We start from the raw sequence: 24,582 nt of genomic DNA, 5'->3' as shown, positions 1-24,582 counted from the left end.
TTAACAACCATGCTCATAAGCTTACTCTGCTAGATGAGAAAATCACACACTTTATTCAGACAGCAAACTGAGTCATGTGGATTGTATTCCCTAGAGAAACGAGAAGCCAAGCGTAGAAACCATTCAAAGCTGAAATAAATCAGGACTCTTTGGCTGTGCTGCCCTGGTTTGTCAGTTTTTTGTGTTTTTCCAGAAGCCACTCTAGGATAGGGTGTATTGGAAGGGATCAACTAGGAAACAGCTCATTGGATAATCAATTCGAATCTGACAGTTGCCTCTGGGGCAACCTATCTGATTTTAAAATACAAATGTTTGCAAGGGCCTTGTATCTTGTTTGGATCTGTTAAGGTCGAATCTGAGATGTGCTAGCGTGGCTTCTAGACACCTCTTCTTTTTTTTTTTTCTAATACAAGTCCGGTAAACTTGTTTGTGTTTCTGGCATTCTGTGTCCTTCAGCTTTTGCCTATATTGGGTCTTTGAATTTGTTTATTGACTGAAATTGGTACAAAAATGTTTTGGGCCATTAGAATTTTTATGGAAATCTGTGTCATCTTTTCAGGTTTGTTTTTTTTTTTTTAAATTAAGTGCCATTTAAAGAGAATAGGAGGCCAGGTGTGATGGCACATACCTTTAATCCCAGCATATAGGAGGTAGAGGAGGGCAGGCAGATCATGGTTAAGTTCCAGGACAGCCTGAGCTACATAGCAAATTCCAGGCCAGCCTGGAATAATACATTTTGATACTCTGGAGAGAGAAAAAGAGAGTGGAGTAGGGCAGGAGAGGAGAAGGGAAAAGGAGGGAGGATGGGGACTAAGAGCTCTATCTAACCCTTGCCTTAGCTCCTTGCTCAGCACAGCGAGCTCTCCTGGGACTACCCTGTTTCTCATCTCTTCTTTCAGAGAAGACTGAGGAGCACCGTCGTAGCAAAAGTGCCCGCATCACCACATATTAGTGAAGGTAGAATTTTAAATGGAAGAGAAGCCAATGCACGTGGCTTCCTGGATTCTCGATTGGACCCAAAATAAAGTGAAGGTTTGACTGAGCCTGGTGCCTGCCAGAGCAGTTGTTTTCCATGGCTACGCTGAAGCAGACCAGCAGATGCTTCCCTTGGCAGCGTTCCTGCAGCCTTTGGAGACTTTGGAGAACTTTTCTCTCCTTCTGTAGACCTTATTGTTTTTCAGGAGCGTGGTGGCATCCTGACTAGTCACTAAAAAAATAGTGTGGGAAAAACAAATAAAACAACCAAGGAATAAAGAAGAAAACCAAAAACAATCCCCCTAGACAATGAGAAACCTCACGCCCATCGCGATTTGGGGAGGCGACTGTTTCCATACCCATCAGTGCAGAAACTGGGAGGCACTTTCCTCTTTGATTTATTTTTAACATTTTTTGGTAAGTTTACACATCGTGGTTACATAAGAAAATCAGAATGATGAGGTTTCGTACTTTAAATGCATGGTTTGACCCAGGATGCGTTTTGCTGGCACTGCCGTGGGAGTATGAATTCCCGGTCTTAAATAAGCACTGATGTCCAGTAAACACAAACTATCCGGGAGCTTCCCTCCTGTCGCCATGGCAGCCTCCTAGCCTGTGCTCCCGCCCTCGTGGACCACTGGTTGGCTGCTTGATTGTGGCTGAAGGGAGGCGCCAGCCAGTTAGACCTAACCGGAAAAACTGCTGTTCCTCCTCCCAGTTGGGAAACAAGGAGGCTCACCCTCTTCTGCAATCCCTGAAGATTGCTACGTGCCTATGGTGTGTCAGGCTAACTGCGTCCCTTCACCTACCATCTTGACTGAGCAACACTGAAATCCTAGAGTCATGTATAATCGCCCCAGAGTACTGTATGTCAAAGAGAAAAGGGAAGCCTATGCTATCTGCCTTTTAGGTACCCTCCACACATTTTAGGAAGTACTGCAACCTGTTTCGCACTGATAGTGTGCCTGGTGTGTGCAAATTTTTTATTGGGATGAGACTATTTAACTCTCATAACACACTGCATAACTTTGTTATCTCCGTCTCGAAGAGGAGGAAGGCTAAGATTAATCGTGTGATGAAATAAGATCAAGAACTAGCAGCTGAGGAACTCAGAGCCCAGCATGCTGCCCTCGGGCACACAAAACAACATCCAGTCTGTAGGAATCATGGACCAGCAGAGGCAGTACACAGAAGGGCCGAGCTCCCCCCTCCATGGTTGGTGGAGCTGACATACCCCAGCAGTGGGGAAGCCATACTCCCCTCCCTGAACCTGATTCAGATTGGCCCTCCTACTCTTCAAGGCCTTTGTCCGTCATTCTTTGTCCTGGAATTTCAGATCCTCAGATGACATGTCTCCCCTGCCCGTTCTCCTGGTCTGAGTGTTGGTCTAAGCCTGGTGTATCAGGCCCCCTAACTCACAGTTCTTGCATACTAGAAATATTCCAGTTAATATATTCAGAGACTGGAGAGGAGGACCTAAGACAGATACACTTTACACAGGCACCTCAGGTGATCTTGTGGTTGTTTTTGAGAGTCCAGAAAAGAAATTCAAGCAAATTGTTTGTCAATAGAAAACTTGTTCAGTGTGAGCCAGGATTGTGTATTTTCAATCCTTCAGTTACACTTTCCACCAGAGTCCTCAGAGGCAGAAAAAAGTGAGAGAGTTGGAGAGAAATGGGAGGCAGGGCTTAGGAGGAAAGCAACTCAAGAACAGAGTCAAAATTCAAAATGTAAAACTTTATGGAGGAGCAGGGTTAAAAATTAGCCATGAAAAGATCAGCAGGAACAAAGTCATATCAGGAAGGATCCAGAGAGAAGGAAGTCTCTGTGCAAGAGGCAGGGCGTGGCTGAAACTGCTCTGTTGGGTAGGGACTGGATGGCCGCAGGTGAGCTCTGATTATGCTGGACCTTACACTGAGGAGAGTGGTTTGAACTGTTTGGTGTAGAGGAAATACCTGGAGTACTGTGGGCAAAGGCCTCGTAGTGCCGTGAAGACAAGTCATTTGTAGGAGGCAGAAACTTCCAGCCTTGAAGGCTGGACTCTGTGGGGGCTTGTGGGTTATCTAACCGACAAAGTCAAACCTGCTGGTTCTTGAAGATCTGAGTTGGGAGAGGCTGGGCTCTCTGTGCTTCTATATATTTTTATATCATGGATAGATTCTATAAAACTTCATTTAAGCTATGTTGTTTTAAAAGGCTTAAAGACCACCATAGGTTAAAAAAAAAGTCAATCAAGCAATCAATTGGCCAGCCAGCCAATTACGTGCTTGCCTTCTTACCTAAAAGAGAAGCTACTTTGGGTGGTTTTGAATAGTAGTTACTCATCACCACCCACAATGCCCCCCACTCTCTGTTAAATGTTTAGGAGGCTCATATGCACAGTGAGAACACTGAAGCAAAGGTTAAATTCTCAGCCCTAGTTCTGTCATAACTGCTGGCCTTTCAAATTTCACTCTTCGGGGCATTAGGTGTTTGCTCTGGTTTTAAACAAATTAAGAGGCTAGATTGAATTAAACAAATTTTCAAGAGTCCTTCCTGCTGCAAAATCTTATCAGTAACAATTTTACTGTCAGCTTGTGGGAGTGAATGCCAGGATCAGAGCTCGAGAAAAACTAATATGGGGATACTGTTTAGTGTCACAGACATTGTGGGGACAGGGGAAGAAAGTAATAGAAACGATTGTGCTCTATTTCCTTCTCATATGAGGAGAAAAACTCTCCAAGTTCACTCCAAGTCTTTGACAACATCACATAAATGTCCATACAAAGGACTTGTTGTATGTATGTTTGTTGTTGTTGTTGTTGGTGGTGTGTGTGTGTTATGTGTGTGTGCGCGCGCGTGTATGTATGTGTATATAAGTGTGTGTATGTATGTGTGTGTATGTATAGGTGCATGTGTGTGTATGTGTGTGTGTGTAGGTGCATGTGTGTGTATGTATGTGTATATATGTATGTATATGTGTGTATGTGTGTGTGTATGTATGTGAGTATGTGTCTGTGTAAGTATTATGTATATGTGTATATGTATATATGTGTGTGTGTATGTATGTATGTGTGTGGGGGTGTGCGATGCAGGGGTTGGGGTGCACATGCGCAGACAGACCTGAGGAGTCTATGACTATCTTGCTTTCACTCTTGCCTTGTTCCCTTGAGACAGCCCCTCTTTATGAACCTGCAGAAGCTCCCTGTTGCTTGTTTTGATTTCCTTCCCGATAGGCTAGTTGGTCACTGAGCCCCAGTGATGGCTCTCTTGTCTCTGTTCTCCAGTCATAGAGTTGCCAGTGTGTGTGGCCATATCTGACTTTCACATGGGTTTGGGCGATACAAACTCAGATCCTTATGCTTGTACAGCAAGTGTTGTCACCAACAGAGCTATCTTCCAACCCTTGTCCTGTATTTTTCAAGTCTTAGAAGCTGAGTAGTAGTCTAGACTTCTGACTGAATGTTGCAACATGAAAATACGTCAGCTGTTTACACTGACTTGGAAAACAGCATGTCCAGTAGCCCTGGTGATCCTTGTAAGAGGTATCTGTTTTCTGAAAGGATTTCATTTGTAGATTGGGCATCCTGATTACAGGAGCATGGTCCTGTTGGTGGGAGAAAGAACTGTTTATCTGCCTAGTGTTTGGTCAGTGATCATTTAGATAAACAGATTTACCACAAGTGTTCCAGAGTTCTGTTTGTGCTGTCCTATGTGAAGTACTCGTGCTGAAATCATCTAAGGAGGGATAGGCCACAGGAAGTGAGGAGCACAGTGGAGTGTGACGTCATGAGTGGCCCATGCGTAGATGGGCCACAGAGGTGCAGGCATGGTATATGTGGCATGCACCAGCCATCTCTTCTTCTTTCTCTGCCTCCTTCCTATTTTCCCAGTGACTGGAGAATATTGAGACAGAGCAAAGGAGCAGCTTTACTTGGATGGCTGGAAGGTTTTCCCAGTCCCTATGGAATGTGGAGAACAGGTCCCTTCTGGTATAAGGTTGCTGGGTGGACACCACCTGCAAGAGCAAGGGGCTCATGAGACCTGGAGTTGACTCACAAATGAGATGTTCTGTTCTGGGTGTTTCCACTGGGAGGATCTGTGACCAGTTGCATCCTGAGACCAGGTCTTCTCTCATCAAAGAAACTCGTGCTTCCTAACGTGTGACCTCGGAGCGTCAACAGATGAGTACATCGTAATGTAAGGTCCTCCCTGGGTTTTGTCACAAGTCTCTGCTTGAAAGTCTCTTCCACATAGCTAACTTTGTGCGGGCAAGCCAGGCTACACAACCTCATACTGAGTCTCCAGCCGGGCCCCAGTAAACATTTGCCATTTCCTTCTACCTGGCTTTGAGGAAGTTGGTAAGAAAAGCAGATGTTAAATTGTTTTACACAATAACAACAAAAGCAGACCTTCCCAACCTTATAAAGACTAAAAAACTCGAATATATCCATTTCCTTTTTTCTTCTTTCTTTGTATTTTTCAGACGAGGTCTCACTGTGTAGCACAGGCTAACCTTGAGCTCTATCACCCTGCCTCAGCCACCTCAGAGCTTGGATTACAGATGTCCACCAACTCACTTGTCCTCAACTTGGTTTCTGATGGAAATGTCAGTTTATATCATTTTCCAACTTGACACACTCACAAAGCAGGAGCTTCCACTGAGGAACTGCCTACATCAGATTGGTTTGTGGGGCATTTCCTTAACTACTAATTGCTATGGGCAGTGCCAACCCTGGGCCTGTAGTTCTCTGTGGCCAGAGAATAAAATTAGAGCCAGAAGTCAGTGGAAAATACATCCCTAGGTCTGAGGCTGACAGGCCTGTGAACTCAAATCCCAAATGTACCTATGTTTCTCCCTGCAGAGTTAGAGAAAGTGATCTCTTCCATTCAAGAGTTGGGGAACTGGGCAGCAGGAAATAGCTGAAGGTAGTTCAAGAGGAAGAAAAGTAAAGTTCAAGTCAGCTGAGCATGCCCAGTTTATTATTCTCATAGTTAACAACTAAACAAAGTCTTCTTCCCAGGAGACAACACTAGGACAGAGATGGTCTATCGGTGGGCTTAAGGGAAAATCTTCTTCATAAAACTTCAAGTGAGCAAATGATGCCCTACAACACACTCCATGATTTTACGCATTCCAGGCTGAGATGCTGAAGTCTTACAGGGGATAAGCCAAAGAACAGAGCAGGTGACTGGGGATCCTACATGTCGTGAGGCCTGAAGCCTGGTAATGTGAGACATCTGGGTCAATAAGTGTAATACTGTCTCTTGCCTGTCTTTACTTACATTAACTCCTTTGTCCCCCAAACACACTGTGATGCCAGTATTGGTGCCTCGCATAACCAATTCAACTTGGAGAGTAACTAGTCTGAAGACAAAGCGAGGACACAGGCCCACATCTTTGTGGCCCTGAAAGCAGGGTTGATGTCCCCACTCCCACCCCAGCCTTTGTGGTTGTCACAGGGTTGGCAGTTACAACGTTGGGCTCAGTTTTCCTTCAGACTTCTTGTTTTACTTGTCATGGCCGTGTTCAGGAGGCTAGAGCAGATGGCACATTAATTATTAGTCTCCTTTTCGTTCTGGCTTATCTGCTTCTTACCTGTTGACATCTAAGAGACTGCAGTGCTGGCCAGTCCGTTCTCTCCTATTTCTAAGGCTGCAGCCTTCTTTCTCCAGCAGAGACTCTTTTCTGATAATAGGGAAACTTTGTAAATAGCTTAGGGAGTTACTTGTTCCCGATAGAACAGGAGATTACAGCTGGCTTGTGCTTACTGGTTGTGTACAGTGTAGATCATTTTAAAGTTTAGCGTGTGAAAAGATTGAAATCAGAAAAGTATTTTGAAGGATTGGTGGGAAGACGGGAGAAATATTATTTGACCTGCTTTGCCAAAATTTATGAAATAAACCGTGTGCACCAGACAAAAGTACTAAAATACCCTTACAACGATCACATAAACATGTATTTTTTTTACATTTTTTGTGCATGCCTGTGTGCCTGTGTGAGTTTATGTGTGCCACAAGTACCCCAGCAGGCCAGAGAGTGACAGATCCCCTGGCACTGAGTTACAGGTAGTTGTGAGCCACCCATTTTGGGTGTTAGCAACTGAACCCAGGTCCTCTGCAAGAGCAGTGTGTATTCTTAACTCCTGGACCACATCTCCCGCCTCATAAATGTATTTTAAATGTCAGGGAATATTGAGGTTATATTGCTGAGATTAATATTATTTTCTTTGACTTGACCGTTTAAAGCCCACCCGAATCAAGTGAGGAGGAAGCATTTGCTTGCTTTCTTATCCTTTCTAGGTCTCTGTTGCCTCCCTGACCCTCTCCTCTCACCTTGTTCAGGGAACACCTGCCCTGCATGGAAGCATCTTCTGTGCCTTACATCACCCCAAGGTGTTAGGTCTAAAGTTGTGTCTCCTGCTAATTAATACCAGTCATTGCGTCTGCCATAAATTGTTCTCCTTGATTTAAGTTCCCGCAGATGGTAACTCTTTTTTTTTTCTTGCCTCAAGTTTATTTGTAAAAACAGCATAGAACACTGGTCATCTGCAAATGCTGTGTGGGTAGGTGTGTCACAGCAGTCTGTCTTCACATTGGCAGGAGACTTTTCTATGGGGCCTTCACAGGGGCCTGGGCACTTTGGGAGCCTGGGCTGGAACTGGAGCCTGGGACTTAGCTGGAGTGTTGGCCTCTGCCTTGGTTTGAACTTTGGGCTTTGGTTGGCAGAGCCTATGACTCTTGGCCACGTAGCTTCGAATTCACTTCCCAAGCTTGGGGTGAGCAATGAAAGCCAGACGGCTGAGTTTGCGGCTGGGGCCCTTTGGCATCTTGGGCTTGATGGCCTGAGGCTTCACAAGGGCCTTGATGGTCTCTGCTAGTACACTCACTGCCTTTGCATTGTTGGCCTGCATCTTCTTCAGGCCTTTCTTGTTGCACTTCTTGGTAAAACACCTGTTCCTCAGGAACTTGGGGTCAACTCCCTTAAGAGATTCGTTATCTTTGTGACCGGGATTTCTTGATGCCATTTCTGTGCCATTTGCAGGACTGGTTGTGTGGTTCTTGGAATTGGCTACATCTGCACAGTAATCCAAGGCTCCTGCTGCACCTGGGACTGGAAGAGACACCAGATAGTAACTCATTTATTTATTTATTTATTTATTTATTCATCTTATGTTTATGAGTGCACTGTTGCTGTCTTCAGACACCCCATAAGAGGGCATCAGATCCCATTACAGATGGTTGTGAGCCACCATGTGGTTGCTGGGAATTGAACTCTGGACTTCTGGAAGAGGAGCCAGTGTTCTTAACCTCTGAGCCATCTCTCCAGTACCCAGATAGTAACTCTTAACATTCATAATACCTAGAAGAATAACCATCTTTATCTTTAAAGAAGTCGAAACAGAAGCTTGTTTAAAGATGAAGCCAGCTGACTCAGGACCCCCATTCTTTCTGCACATCCTACGACAACATGCAGGGCTCCACTGTTTCTCTCCTTCCATGATTCCAGCTTCCTCTGGTCTCTTTTTTTGAAACATTCATCAGTTTTGTTGAGCAAAGACAGATGGCTTCTTGTTGTTGTCTGTTTGTTTGTTGTTTGTTTGTTTGTTTTTAAGGAGGCATTTTAGTAGGTGGTCTTGGCTAGTCTGGGACTTTCTATGTAGAACAGATTGTACTCACGTACATCCACCAGTCTCTCCTCCCAAGGGCTGGAATTAAAGGTGTGTCACTACACCTGGCTTGTGCAACAGAGTCTCCATATTATGTCTTTCCATTTTCTTAAGCATAAAATAGGACTAAAATGTTCTTAAGTATAAAAAAAGGACCTATCTATGCATTGGATTGTAGCAATTAAAATAACCAGTAAGTCCCCAGTCAATGCTGCCTGAGCCTGCTACTTACTGTTACGTAATTCAGTAGAAGAGAATTTTCAGTATCCTAAGATACTGAAAGATCCTTAGGAATCATACTTTGTATTTAAATGTGCATCATGCTATTAATCAGATGATATCAAGATAATAGTAACTACTTTTAAAAGGTACCCACTTCGTGCTACTTTCTACTACCAAGAGTGTTAACCCTTTTTTTTTTTTTAGGATTTTATCTTTTTATTAGATTAAAAAACAAATAGCACAAGCCAACAGAATGAACTAGGGCGGAACTAAGGAAAAACAGTGGCAAAGTCAGGAAGGACAGAAATGGGAAGGGAGGGGGCGGAGTGGAGAACCGGGTCAGGAAAGGGGCCGTCTAGGGGTCAGGTGTCTATTTGATGACAATCTTCTGACGCAATACTCGGGGCCCAGAGCCAGGGAGTGGCTCCGGAGGTGGGGGCCCGGGGCTCAATGCTGAGGCAGTGGGTGGAAGTCCGTGGGCAGTGATGTACTTCTTGTACGCCTTACGGATGATCTTGAAGGCTCTAGCAGTGGCATAGAGTATGTCTGTAACAGGGTCCCGATACAAAGCTGGACGGTGGGTCACTGGGCAGACCTCCCGAACAGGGACTTTTGGGGGTCACCCCTGGGGGAACCACTCTTCAAACGTTGCATCATCACTGACTGTGATGAAGGTGCGTGAGCAGTGAGCGGGCAGGGCTGCAGCTCCAGTCCCAGCTTGTGGAGTCAATGCAGAGGCTGTAGGAGCAGGATCAAGGCCTTCAACGTCCACATTCGCCTCCTTGGGACCAGGCTCCCCAACAAGTGGTACCGTCACTGAATGGTAGGTGATTATTGACCCACGGCACTTCCACTTCTTGTGAACCTGCTTCTTTTTGTCAGCTTCAAGCCTTTCATAGGTCTCAAGTGAATGTAAGTTGAGCTCTTCAGTGATCTTGGCCTCCCTGAGCAGCTCTTCCTGGGTTAGTGGTCGCTCACAATGTGGACCCTTCCGCCTGCGGGACTGTCCTTGCCTCTCTTGAACCTGAAGGAACATCTGTCATGTGTGCTCAGCTGTGGACTGAGAGCTGCTTGCTGGAGTGCTGACCTTGCGAGGCCTCAAGCTCTTTAGAGGCTTCTTATAGGCTTTGGTGACGACTCTGCGCTTCCTTCTTGGCTCTTCTGCTTCTCTGTCACTGAATGGTTCGTCTCCTTCATCAATGTCAAAGTCAGAGTCTACCTCATCCTCTGTATCAGACTGGTCTCCTTGATACTCAGATTCCTCGGTGAAACCCCCGTAAGTTGTCTGGTAGAACTCATCTTCCTCCTCTGCTTCCAGGAGCCCAGAAAGCCGGTTCCCTGCGGTTTTCCTTGGAGCCCGGCCTCCAGCCAAACTCATACCGCCTACAGAGACTGCTCCCGCCCCCAGCCCCCGTGTTAACCCTTTTTGATACATTAGCACTTCACTGTCATCTACAATGTCAGGCTGTTACTCCTGTATTGGAATGCATGTGTCATGGACCACAGGTTGGACACACATGAACACGTCTTCTTGACATCTCCCACCAACCTGCAGAAGCAATGGTCTTGATTGCCTGGCAGCTTGGCCTGTGAGTGCCCTGTCTTAACTCTGCTCTGCTGAGCTGAACATCGTGCTCTTTTGAAAATGAGAACTGCATTTTCCAGTTTTCAGTCATTCTCCCCCTTTTAGCATCACTGTTCCCCTTCAAAGATCTCTTGCAGAGGTTCCAGATGTCACACATCAGCTCTCTCCAAGCCAGGAATAAAACTTTTCCAGCCTTTGAGATTCAAATTCACTTAGAATGGCTAAGGGTGAACATGTCTGCTGACAGTTACGGGAACTGACTTCCTTAGGTTTGAACAATTTTGCTTTAAAGTAATAATTCTCCAGGAGATGGTTGTCGTTCCCTGTTTCAAAGACCAAGAGAAAAAACCAATAGTTGACAATGAGCTCCATCTCGTTATCTGTAGGAGGTTCTGGGTAGTCACACTACCTGCTATATACCTGTAATTTAAAATGAAGAAGTGTTTACATAAATTTCCCTACTTTAATGTTTTACTTCAACCATTGTATTACCTCTATCTTTCATGCCTTTATCTTTCATACTCATTTATTTTCCTCCTACTTTTAAAACACAGACAGATACTGTGTTTTAAAAACATATTTTTCTAAAGCCACAAAATAAGTATTTTCCTGAGAATTGAAAGATATGGAAGTAGTACATCAAGTTTTATGAACTTGAAACTTTTATCTTTCCCTCTTTTCTTTAAACTGTGAATAAACCCATCAGGGTGGAAGAGATGGCTCAGCAGTTAAGGGCACTAACTGCTCTTCCAGAGGTCCTGAGTTCAATTCCCAGCACCCATGTGTTGGCTCACAACCATCTATAACCATCTTGTGGTGTATAGACAAATATGCAGACAAAAAACCCCATACACATTAATTAAATATAAATAAAATCTATCTGTGCTGGACATAGATGTACACTCTTAATCTCAGCACTTGGGAGAAAGAGGCACGTGGATCTCAGAGTTAGAGGCCAGCCAGAGCTACATAGTAAGACCCTGTCTCAAACAGAAAAACAAACAAACAACAAAACAAAACAAAAACACCAACAAAGCCAGACAGTGGTAGCTCATGCCTTTAATCCTAGAACTTGGGAGACAGAGGCAGCGAATTTCTGAATTCGAGGCCAGCCTAGTCTATAGAGTGAGTTCCAGGACAGCCAGAGCTATACAGAGAAACCATGTCTCAAAAAGTGAAAAACAAAAAACCACCACCAACAAAAATATACAGATAAAATAAAATCATCAGAATATCTTTTATAAAATCTAATTGGCCAGCTGAGCTTCTGCAGTGATTTTCCTTAGGTACTTATTCTTAAAAATCGATAGGCTGGACCACGCCTATCTGAGGTTGGGCCAAAGACTCCACATCTGCCTCATTCCTGGGCATCCCGACGACCCCACCCTGGCATCCATCTGTGTCTTCCATCTGTGGACTATGATGTATAGGGTGTTCAACCTGCTCTCCTGGCATCCTATCCCTACTCTGTCTCAGCACTGGATCCTCTTCTGAACCGTGCTGCTTCTGAGTCTGGGAAATATGAATCATTTGAATCACTCCAGGTTGTTTATGAGCCACAAGCTCTGCACTGATCGCTTCTGTGGTTGCTGTTCCTGCAGCATCGAGCGTGGCATGTGATGCTTTCATTTTTCAGATACTCTACTGCTAGAGTATCTGTCCTGGTGTCTAGATAAACAAACAATGTCAAGGAGTAAGAATTAAGGATGATCAATGAAGAGCTGTGGATGGTGGGCAGTGAGGGTCATGGGGCATACTTACGTAAGGCTGCACTGTTCTTACTGGCCTCGTCTTGTGTTGAGAAATGCTGGCTTCTGAACCCAGGCATGTCTTTGAAGATTATACCAAGACAGCAGTGTTACTCTCACTTAATCTGCTTATGGATGAAGCAGCTCTGAGTTGAGAAAAGTGTGTTGGGAGTGGGATAGAGGTAGGAAAAGTACTTCTCCAATTTGCTGGTGCTGTGTGAAGGGTACAGGAGTGCAGGATGCATAAAGGTTGATAGAAAGGAATCAATGGGCACATCTTATAGAGGAGCCGAGGAACATTAGACGATGTCAGTTTTATAAGCGCACAGGGCTGGGACATGGCTCAGGAAGTAAGAGTACTTGCTGTGTAGGTATGAGGATGTGAGTTCAAATCCCTTATGGTGGTTTGAACAAAAATGGCCCCCATAGGCTCCTATATTTGAATTTTTGGTATACTTGATCCCTGGTTTATAGAACTGTTTGGGAAGGATCAGAAGATGTAGCCTTCTTAGAGGAAGAGTGTCACTGATAGCAAGCTTTGAAGTTTCAAAAGACTTCTGCCACCTCCCCTGTCCCCAGATTTCTGTCATCCCTGCCCCCCCAACTTCCTCCTTTTTGTGTTGTCTCTCAGCATATGAGCTCTCAGCTACTGCTCCAGCACCATGCCTGCCCGCCTGCCTCCTGCTATAGACCCTCTGAGACTAAACATGTTCTTTTACAACGTCATGGTATTTTTTTTGTTTGTTTGTTTTTGTTTTTGTTTTTTCAAGACAGGGTTTCTCTATGTAGTCCTGGCTGTCCTGGAACTCACTCTGTAGACCAGGCTGGCCTCAAACTCAGAAATCCACCTGCCTCTGCCTCCCAAGTGCTGGGATTAAAGGCGTGCACTACCACTGCCCAGCACATCGTGGTATCTTAACGTAGAAATAGAAGAAACAATCAAGACACTTAAATCAAAACCAGATACGATTGTATGGGAAGTGGGAACTGAAGATCTCTGAGATTTGCTGGTTGACAACTTCCTTCCAAGTTCAGGAAAATACTCTCTCAAATAAGAAGGATCATGATAAAGCAGAACATTAGATATCCTACTCATGCCTCCAATCACAAAGACACACATATGTATGTATACACACACACACCACCACCACCTCTTAAAACATAATTTACTCAGTACTGAGAGTGTAAGAGGAAAAATTCTGTAATCTATTCCAGCCAAAGTGAGAAAGATATGCTGGTAGGATGATACCAGACTTGTTCTTCAATTCTGAGACTGAAATTTTAGCAAAACTTAGCATCAAGGAGGAGCCCATTAGAAAGGTAAGTGGACAGGTGTCTTGTTCCTGCAGAAGACTGGCATGCCGCCGCTACAGGACATCCCTAAGTAACTGGTCTATTCACATTCAGTCACTGGCTGTGAGCATTCCTAGGCTGAGGCTGAATCCCTAGATAACTCAAATTAGAAGCTGCCATTGGGTTTAACTTTGCAGTTCTTGTTTAGTGCAAAATGTTCTTCATTCATGTCCTTTATTTGTGCATTCAACAAATCTTCAGTGAGGTCAGCTCTGCACCCAACGCCGTTCCAGCTTCTCAAATTCCAGCAAAGGCAATGACCAGATTGTACCTCCTCCGTGTTTGGGGGGCTGGAGGCATTCTTCTTGTGGCTTTTCTGTAGCGAATCATCCTGTCCAGAAACATCCTCTGCCACCACACACTTCCGATTGTTAACATTAATCAGCCTTGCTGCTGTCACCCTTCTGCCTCACTGAGATGGCCTCTAAGACTTGGTTGCTGCCAGAGAAGATGCATTCCTTGGGAGTCAGTGGGAGAGTTGTTTCATTTCTTCCTTTATCCCTGGCAAGGACTCTGATTTTTCAACTAATGAGGCAGAAGACATCAATAGGAAAAGAAGAATAAGAACTTTCTTTGCCAGCGTTGCTTAGCGACCCTGTCAACATTGCCTCGCAGCCCAGCAGAGCTCTCTCCGCATAGTTTCACTGTGCGTTTGTTTTATTGCTAAAGTTGATCTATTAAGCAGAAAATATGGAGAACACATGGAGCTGCTGTCAGCTTTATGCTGTTTATTTGGAATTCCATTTTTCTCTTTCCAAAGACCTGGGTGCTTTTTTTCCTTCCTAACTCAGGCGACATACTGAAGGAATGACATCTGTGTCCACATTAGTATGTTAGGCTTTGGGGCAGTAAAAGCAAAAGTTCAGACTGACCACAAACTGAACATCAAATTGTGGGGTCTTCATAGACAGTGGCCAAATTTTAATTAATTATGCATCCTAGACCTATGAATATTCAAACAAGCCTCAGTAAATGCTTTTTTTTTAATTAAATATGCAATTGGCTTCAACTATTAATTCAGAACCAGAATTATAACGGGTGCTATTCATAACAGAATTGCCTTACCATTTCTACCCAGGGTTCAAAACTTATGACTTGTTCTTTTCTTTCTGGACACTAGACAAAGACAGAGAATAACCACTATGTCATTATTAGCTCAAGGAACTCCTGGCATGTGGTTGCAGTGGCAGTAGCCACTCTTCATGTGGCATCACACGATGGTTTCCCCTGAGTGCTCTGCTATCCAGATCCATCCAGATCAGACCGCCCCTCAAGCCACCCTATACACCCCACCCCAAACCCCTGTCCCCACATCGCCGCCTGGCAAGCGGCAACTCAAGCAAAGCAGTTGAGTTGGAGACAGTTGGGCTCTTCTAGTGTTCTTTTCCGATGCAGGCACACGCACATTCAACTAAAGGCTCCATTTATGAAGCAAACTGTTGACAAAACCACAGGAACAAGTGGATGTTGTCATCCCTTTAGTTGGCCAGTCAGGCATTTCTTCTGCCTAAGGCTTCAGGTGTTTTCTGAGATGTGGTTAAAGTGCAGATTTAGCTATCTTATATCTGGGGAAAAGCCTGAGAGTCTTCAAATTTGATGCACCATATCACCTGTGTTTACAAATCAGTAGCCCTGACATTATTTGGAACCTGTTTGAAGTTCAGACTTGAAGCTGCCACCTGTACTTAAATAGAACCTCAGATCTCTGTGTTAACATGTGATAAGGACTATGCTATCCTTGTCTGCTTTCTATAACAGTACTAGAGATTGAACCCAGGGCTTTACACATGCTGGGAAAGTATACTGCCAACGAGTTACATTGCCAGCCTTTTATTTGTTTTAAGAAAATTTTTACCACATAAGTAATCGTTAAGTTACGAATGCTGGTCTTTGGTCCTTGGGCTCAGCTTCCCAGATATCTGAGATCAGAAGCCTGACTAGCTGTAACCATTAAAATGGATGAAAGAATATACTACGGGCAGGATCTCAATGTAGATAGGGGTTGGAAAGGAAGGCCACATGCAACCACCATGCACCTTTTTATTTAAAACTCTGTTAGGTCTCTATACTAACATGACTCTGACACCTGGAAAAATATATAGAAGGAACACTTAGTATTCAGAGATGTGATGAATCTTTTTTCTCATCCATCCCAATTGCCTGGTCCTTATATCTAGGGGACTCACCTGGCCAAGAATCACGCTCCTCAGAGTAACGCCACTGTAGATGAAAAACCACACCAGCAGACATTGTCCTATGTCTGACCATGTCGTGCCAGGAGACCAGCACTCGTGTCAAATGAAACTAATAGTACCACATGCTCTGGACTCCTTTTGATCCTTGATGGGAGCTACTTGAAATGGGCCCAAAGATGTCTATGGGATTGTAAAATAGCTGCAGTAAAAACATCATTTATGTCTCAGGGATGGAGAAATACGGATTCAGGTCACCATCTGTCAACTTTCTGACTTCTGGCAAATTGTTTAACCTAGCTAGCACTCAGTGACTTTGCAATTAACACGCTCATGGCTTCCACAAAAGATGGGCTCGAAGTGTTAGGAAGGGATCCAGGGCAGAGTGGTGTTTAATCACTAGTGGCAGTTTTGAGACCTCACTTGAGAACTAAGGACTAGGTAGGGTTCATGCACTTGGTCACCCCCTGACCTTTAAGTCCGTGTTTGGGTTTAAGCTAAGGGTTTCATACTTACTTAAGAGAACCTTCTTATCTAGTGATCCATCTCCTCAGCCCCAAGACAGTAATTTTAAACCTGATTAAGGTTTCGAGTAAATAGATTTCCAGTTAAAGAGACTAAAATCTTGAAATCTATTACCTAAGTATCATTGGAATAAAGAGAGAAAATAAATCCCCCAAATTCTAGCAAGGTTTTTTGTTTGGTTGGTTGGTTGGTTTTTTTTTGTTGTTGTTTTGTTTTGAGGTTTTTTGTTTTGTTTTGTTTTTTGATATGTTTGTACCAATCACTTGAAACTTTGGGGGATTTGATTGGAAAGTCATGATTCTCGGGTTTCCAGCTGGGATGTCAGACAGATCTGTTGATGGTGTCTGTGAGAGCCTGGCACATTCTGTCTGTAAGAGTGGACACTATAGACCCCAGAAGCAACAGAAAGAATCAGAGGCACTGAGAGTCATGGAACTGGGGGAAGAGGATGGCTGTAAGGGCTGTGAAAGCTTCTGGGACCCTTGTTATCAGAACAGAAGCAGCCAGTCTTCTTCAATAAAGGGAGGGAAGCGTCTGCTTGTTACTACTGTGCTGCACAGAGAGGCTGTTGCTGATTAGTGAAGAAGAAGAAGAGTCTCATTCATCATTCTTCATTTCGGCTCTGTCTTCCTAACTTCTCACTCATACATTTGTTTTGGAAATACTCTTTTAAAGCTTCAAGTTTCTTCAGACTCTTATCACGAAAAGTAAGTCTTCAAGGAGAGAGCCTTCCACTCTCTTCCCTCCTTCTGCCTTTTCTTCTCTCTCTCTCTCTCTCTCTCTCTCTCTCTCTCTCTCTCTCTCTCTCCCTCTCTCTGTCTCTCTCTCTCCCCACTCTCTTCCTCCCCACTCCTCTTTTTCTGTGCACTGGTGTTAAACCTACAGCCTCATGCATTCTAAGCTAGTTTTCCACAGTTGAGCTTATAGCCCAGCCCCAAGGTTTTCATTTGAAAAGAGATTGCACATGTCCACACCTTAGCGTGTGAGACTTTGGTGTTGATATCCACATAGTTGAGAGTTCAGAGTACTCTGGAGTATGACTTCATAAGGCAGACTGTCATGTGGCCTTTTCCACATTGATCTTTTTGTGGAAGCAGGGAGTGTATGTTTAATACCACATGAGAAGGAGAAAAGAGATATTTCCCAGCATTCCAGGGGAAAGCTTTTGGGGAAAGGTTAGGAATGGGAGGGGGGAGTTTAAAGAGCACCAGGTTGTGTGAGGGGCAGGAAGAGTCACATGGTAGCAGGACCATGGCTGTGCTGAGCAAAGAGAGAAGTCTTTAGAGGGAATCAGATATCTCAGGAAAAAAAAACGAACAGAAACTAATTCTGTCCGAAAATGCTATGATGAAATCTAAAACCGTGCATTCTAATTTAAATTTTTTGAAAAGATATATTTGAAAACATATTCCAGTGCTAATGACTTACCCAAGCCATGTTCACTGCGTAGGGGTGGCAGAACCTCTTCCGGATGTGTGAATAAAACAGCCCAGAGAGTTCATACTCCAGCCCTCTAACACTCCCGTGGAGGCTGTTCTGAGGCTTGCCTCGGCCCTGGGCTCACTTTGCTCTGGTTTGGCCTGAGTGGGACTTGTTACCATCTCCCTATGTCAAGGCCACATGACAGCCTTCACCTCAACCCACTCTTCGTTGTCAGCTTTTGGAGAATATGTATATAAAACGGAACAGAGCTCTGGGTAGGGAGCTTCATGAACCAGTGAGAAAGAAAGAGTGAAAGATGACATGGTTCAGAGTTTAGGACCACATGGAAAGTGCCTTTACATGGAGTTAGCAAAGCAAATTTGGTGCCAGCTGTGCCTCCTGCTAGCTACAGGATGCTATTAAGCCAGTAATTCTGTCACCTAGAGAGAGATCCAGGAAGAATGGTACTTGCTGTGAGTTTACTACACTTTCTGTGAATCCGTAAATCTTGCCAGAGGTTTGAGTCAGATGAAACAACAGCGAATATTAGGATTTCAAAGCTGCACTGTCCAATGTGGCAGCCGCTGGACGTGAGTGGCTAAAATATTCAAGTTCATTTAAATTAGATTTAAAAAAAAAAAAAGCTCAGTTCCTTAGTCACATTGTCTACATCCGAGTGCTCAGCAGCAAGGTGGCTGGAAGTGTCATGTTGTAGTACAAGTCCATCTAACATGGACATTCAGAGGAAGTTCTGTTGACAACTGACTTCCAAAGAGGTCCAGGGAGTGATGTTAGGATCGTAAAGGGTGGAACATTTCATTGTAGAGGTAACAACTGCTATCACAGTTAGGGCTCCTCGAAAAAGAGCAACCAACTTAAAACCAGTAGAATTAAAACTGAGGATTTATTTGACCAGTCCTGGAAGAACAAGTGTATCCCAAAGGTAAGAAATGTAGCTAAGCTTCAGGAGCTACAACTACCTCCTTCCCCTACTACTCCTCTTCTTCCTCTTCTCGAGTCTCTTCTTTCTCCCCTTCTCCCATTTCTTCTCTTATTCTTCCTCTTTCTCCTCTTCTTTCCCCTCCCCTCTTGTTTCCTTCACCCCAACCCCACCCCTGGCTCTGCAGCCCACCTTTCTCATCTTCATTCCACACGACCCCTGAACAGCTTAAGTGACCACTTTCATCACTTCTTACAGATCCAACAGACATAGGCCCCTGCCTGGTTCTGTTTAGCCAGCTTGGATTGACAGCCACCTGGTCCCATTGCCTCCATTTGGGAGGAAACAGACAATCTGTGCTTACTCATTAGTTCTCCAAAAAGAGTACATATGGGATAGGATGGAATCACTAGCCTATGGGTTAGTACCTTGGAGAAGCCCTTAGCATAGGATCACACAGAGAAGAACCAGCAAAGAAAAAGAGGATAGCATCTTTTCTTCCTTAGTCATTTCCGTAATTCGCAATACCAATGCAGTCCATAGGGCAATAGCTTATACCATATACTTAGACCCATAGGAACCAAGCACAGCCAGTAATGCAAGGTGGAAATTAAGCCTAAGCCTCTATTAGTTTGTAAATACAATCTGAGCACTCACAAGTTCCCATTTCTTTTCTGTCTTTAGGAAGGAACATGAGGTTCCCTTGGAGATCATTCAAGAGGACGATGGAAAGAGCCATTTAGAGTAAATAGTGTAAAAACTACAGCTGCAACACTGGGGCCTGAGGGCTGGCAGTGGAAAACCCTGTTGGGCTGTGATCTCTCACTGAAAAGTCCCAAGTGCCTTTTTGCTTCCTGCAAAAGGAAGGAAGCCAAGGAAGAGACCATGTCCATAGCCCTGAAGCAAGTGTTCAACAAGGACAAGACCTTCCGGCCCAAGAGGAAGTTTGAACCTGGCACACAGAGATTTGAGCTGCATAAACGGGCTCAGGCGTCCCTCAACTCGGGTGTGGACCTGAGGGCAGCTGTGCAGTTACCCAGCGGGGAGGACCAGAACGACTGGGTGGCTGTGCATGTGGTGGACTTCTTCAATCGCATTAACCTCATCTACGGCACCATCTGTGAGTTCTGCACTGAGCGGACCTGCCCTGTGATGTCAGGGGGGCCCAAATACGAGTATCGGTGGCAGGATGACCTCAAGTATAAGAAACCAACTGCACTGCCCGCTCCCCAGTACATGAACCTGCTTATGGATTGGATTGAAGTCCAGATAAACAATGAGGACATATTTCCAACATGTGTTGGTAAGTGCATGATGGTTTGATTGTGAATCTTTTGATTTTTTTTAAATGTTTTGTCCCATTCTTCCCTGAGCCAAGAAAGCTTGCACAGTGTGAGTCTTACACTCTTTGAATACTAGATACCATTCATGCATCCCTAATCTCCATCAGCTGTATATCTGAAAAAGAGAAAATCTGATTGAAATGGGGGGGGGAGGTCATTTATGGTCTGTCTGTGGTTTTGTGGACTAGTGGTATCCATTCCACATGCTTGGGAGAATTGGGAAAATGTTAGCTAGGATCTTCTTGGCTTTCTTAGGGCTAGACTCCAAATCCACACAGCCTGGTAAGCTTTTTAGTTTTTGGCTAATTGACAGGTAGGGTTGCATTGATTATGCTTCCTGTTGGTATTATTATATTAACCTTTCAAGATTATAAATCACAGTACATGAATCCCTTGATTATTTGGAACACAAGCACACAGGAGTCCATATCCTGAGGTAATAAGGATCCTGATACTTGCCTCTCTTCCAGTCATAGGATATTGCACTTGCAGGCTGTACTGTTAACCTGGTAACTGCTAGACAGACTGGAATATTTGAAATACAGACATTGTGGCTTGTTTTGTGGTATTAGCCGTAAAGCAGAAGGGGTCAGACTCAACCTTTCCTTCCTCTTTGATTTGCTAGCTATTGAATTCCCATGTACAAACAGGCTGGATATGGAAAATATCCAAAGCGAAGTAGGAATGAGAGAATTCTCGTCTCCGTTGCTGTGTCTCCATTGCTTAGCCCGGAACCTTCATGGGCTCTCAGAACCATTTCTAAGATGATGACTACTGGGATGCAAAAATAAGCATGTGAGTGCACATGAATGCACATGAAAAGCACAGGATGGAGCCTGTTGAAATCACCATAGATGGCTTGGTATTCTCACATTGAGAAGGGATGTGTGGCAGTAATCAGGTTTATACTAGGAAAAAAAAAAGTGCACAAATGAACTGTTGCAGCACGGAGCATCTTGAAGTATGCAGGACATAAACCAGTTTGTCAAGATACTGATACTGGCTTTGCCTTAACTTGTCTAGCCCCTCATGCTTCCCTCTCCAGTGCCTTGTTACCAGAAAGGAAGTGAAATGTTACCTAGGGGTTTTCCAGAAACTCTCATGGGCAGGCATTCTGAATCTCCAGTGGGAAACCTTTGATTCTTATCTCCCTGCACTTCTCATATCACTCTTAGCAGCCGCCTGTGTTGGGAGGAACTTTTTTTTTCTTTCAGAAATCTTATAAGCAACAGTCAATATCATGCACAGAACATACCATAACATAGTGATATGACATCATCCTTCTGGTATTGGCTGCTGGATGCTTTGAACTCTGGGCACTCCTGCCTGTTGGCAGTTGCTATTCCCACACTGAGCTGCTATCTCAGTACAGCAGCCGTGCGTGACTCGAGAGGGACGCAGCTTCTGGGCATCTGTTTGAGGATCTAAGCACCATGGATGATTTTACACTTTTTTTCTGGGGAGCAGCAGATGTCTCCATAGTCCCCATAAAAAAATTTTTTGCTTTTCTTTTTCTAGGTGTTTCTTTGATCATTCTGCATAGGAACTGACTTCTCTGTTTCTTTGTTCCACGGTGTTGATGTTTTGAGGAATCTTAATAGGCTTCCTTCCTCCTGAGAAAAAAAAATAAGTGTGAGAAATTCTGAGGATGCGGAATAATTTCAGCACAGGTTTCTTAGGATGTCAGTGCATTGCATGAATCCCAATGTGTGTGTGCGTGTGCGTGCGTGTGCGTGTGTGTGTGTGTGTGTGTGTGTGTGAGAGAGAGAGAGAGAGAGAGAGACAGAGACAGAGAGAGGAGAGAGAGAGGGAGGGAGGGAGGGAGGGAGGGAGAGAGAGAGAGAGAGAGAGAGAGAGAGAGAGAGAGAGGTGTGTCAGACAATTTGGAAGAAATGCTTCTCTCTTTCAACCTTGTGCATCCCAGAATAGAACCAGGTTATCAGGCTTGTGAGAAAGTACCTCTTCCTTCTAGCCCCAAGAAAAGATTTTTCAGTTTGTGTGTTCTCAAGTTCGATGTGGCACTTTCTTTCTCTATAAAATATACTCCATTAGCATTTAGCATTTGTTTGTTCATTTAGACAAGGTCTCTCTCTGTAGCACTGGCTGTTTGGCACTTGATTGTAGGCCAGGCTAGCCTCTAACTCATATAGATCTACCTGTTCTAATCCTCAGTGTTGGAATTAAATGGTAGAGCCACCACACCCAACTATTATTTTCAATTTTAAGGAAATATTAACCTATATAGATTAGAGTTCTCAAAATTACCTGGGCCTTCTAATTCAAACTGCAGAGTCCCTGATCTTAGGTGAGGGCTGAGAGTGTAGTTCAATGGAGAAATACTTGCCTGGCATGGTCAAGGCCCTGGGTTTGGTCCTCTAGCCCTGCCAAAAAAATGAGAATAAAAAGGAGAAAGGATTTCTTAGATGAGACTTGAGAACCTGTAACTTAACAACAGACCACAATAAGTATGCCTGCTACACTGTATAACTGGTCTTTAGAATGTCTTCCTTTTTCTAGCTGAAATTTTGTATCCTTGGGATGAAATCTCTCACTAGCCCCTGATAACTTCCATTTGACTCTATTCTTAGCCTTTTGGATTCCACATGTGAAATAATATGACATCTGCCTTTGTGTGCATACAGGATTCATACATTTCATATACACATTGCAAATGAGAGCGAGAGAAGGGGTCAGGGGGAGGGAGAATGTGTGTTGAGACAAGCTTCCACGTGTAGGCCAGGTTGACCTGGAACTCCCTATGTAGCCCAAGTTGACCTGACTGCAAGTCAGTCCTGCTTTAGTCTTTCAAGTGATATGTTCACAGACATGTGTTATCACACCTAGCCAAGACTGTCTCTTAAGACTTGTTTCTATTTATGTGTATGTGTGTGAGACTGCATGAGTTATGTGTGAAGGAGACTACAGAGACCAGAAGAAAACGCCCTACGCCCAGGAGCTGGAGTTCTGGTTGGTTGGAGCTGCCATGTGGATGCTGGGTAACAGAATCCCAGTCTTCTGTAAGAGCAGTGAGGGGCTTTTAACCACTGACCTCTCTCTCCAGCCCGATTTCCTTCTTTTTAAAGACTGAAAAATATTCTATCGTGTACATATGCCACATTTTCTTTATTCAAGCATCTTCTTGGATATTTGTTGATTAAATATGTACATACAACTTCTTATCTGCCTTATATCCCCATTGTCTGCGAGTTGCTTGCATATCTTCTGTTGAGAAATGCCCACTCTGTTGTGTAGTTTGATGTCAACTTGACACAAACTAGGGTCATCTGAGAGGAGGATATATCAATTCAGCTATTTTTCCTCAATTAGATCAGCTGTTGACAAAGCCTGTGGGACATTTTATTAATTAGTGATTGATGTGGGAGGGGAGGGCCCAACCAATTTTAGGTGGTGCCACCCCTGGGCTGGTAGTCCTGAGTTCTATAAGAAAACAGGCTGAGCAATCCAGTAAGCATCATCCCTCTATGGTCTCTACTTCAGCTTGGGCCTCCAGGTTCCTGCCCAGTTTAAGTCCTTCCATGATGAACAGTAATGTGGAAGTGTAAGCTGGGTAAACCCTTTCCTCCCCAGGTTGCTTTGGTCTTGGTGTTTCATCAGAGCAATAGTAACCCTAGCTAGAGCAGAGGATAGTGGAGTATTTCTGGAACAGACATGATCATCTTGTTTCGGGGAGGATTGTGGAAGGACTGTGGAACTTTGGACTAGAAAAGCCACGGAGTATTAAGAGCTCAGTGAACTATTCTGTAGGAGCTTGGAAGATAAGAACGTAAAGAGCAGTGCAAAAGACAGAAGCCTGGCTTGTGAAGTTCCAGAGGGAAGCAGAGATTGTAATGGGCCATTTATGTGAAGAATATGTGATGTTTGGTCAGTTGGAGTTGAAAAATTAGCTGTGATTAACAAGCGGCCAGAAGCACTAAAGTAAAACCTTTGCTTTGCTGGGACAGTGGATGCCGGCCAGCGTCTTAACTAGTAATTAAGAAGAGACCAGCATCACTAAGGTGAAAGACTTCTGGGAAGTCTTTCCTCAGCATCAGTACACAGAAGTTGTGTTCCAGAGGTGGCCAGGGTTGTCCCGTGTGCTGGCTGAAGCTCAAGCTTGGTAGTATAAGAGTCACCCAGGTTGTGCTGGTTTTGAAGGGATGAAGGGGTCATGAGAAGCTGCTGAGGTGTGGCACTAAGTGGACGAGCTGGAGTCCTCCGAAGAGAGCTCAGGAGAAGCTATTGGTGAAAGTGCAACCTAGTTGCAGCAGAAGATGCCAGCATTTTGGAGATGCTAGTACCATAGGATAACTATCAGACACTCTTCTGATGAATTAGAGCTGGTCTGAGCGTAGGAGATAATCTGTCTGTGCTACAGGGGCAGAGCCCTTTGGATGAGCTCAGAAGATTGTGAGTGGATCCCAGTCACTGGACACTGAGTTATTTATACAGTTTGAATTGGCTTTTGTTTTGTTCAGATTGTGACTGTACCCTGGTTCTCCCCTCTTGAAATAAGAAAGTAGCCAGGCAGTGCTGGCACGCCTTTAATCCCACCACTTGGGAGGCAGAGGCAGGCGGATTTCTGAGTTCGAGGCCAGCCTGGTCTACAGAGTGAGTTCCAGGACAGCCAG

At 44.3% G+C, this 24,582-nt stretch overlaps 1 protein-coding gene and 1 pseudogene across 5 annotated transcripts in view; one reads left to right on the top strand and one right to left on the bottom strand.

The window, feature by feature from the left end:
- Window positions 1-24,582, top strand: part of Mob3b (MOB kinase activator 3B) — a 193,705-nt gene that overhangs the window by 55,116 nt on the left and 114,007 nt on the right. For 4 of the 5 annotated variants that reach the window (XM_028780399.1, XM_028780434.1, XM_028780417.1 and 1 more), the window contains exon 2: window positions 19,296-19,914. In XM_028780399.1, the coding sequence (XP_028636232.1) occupies window positions 19,497-19,914 (418 nt within the window). In that variant the 5' untranslated portion in view covers window positions 19,296-19,496. Of the gene's footprint in view, window positions 1-18,517; window positions 18,615-19,295; window positions 19,915-24,582 lie in introns of those variants that run through there. The other variant, XM_028780426.1, reaches the window with a different exon arrangement.
- On the bottom strand, window positions 9,217-10,224 carry LOC114631998 (annotated as a pseudogene).

The sequence above is a fragment of the Grammomys surdaster genome, unplaced genomic scaffold (genome assembly GCF_004785775.1).
Source record: "Grammomys surdaster isolate TR1022 unplaced genomic scaffold, NIH_TR_1.0 97, whole genome shotgun sequence".
Lineage (NCBI taxonomy): Eukaryota > Metazoa > Chordata > Mammalia > Rodentia > Muridae > Grammomys > Grammomys surdaster.
Note: the sequence above shows the minus strand (reverse complement) of the source record. Positions and strands in the feature narration are given on the sequence as shown.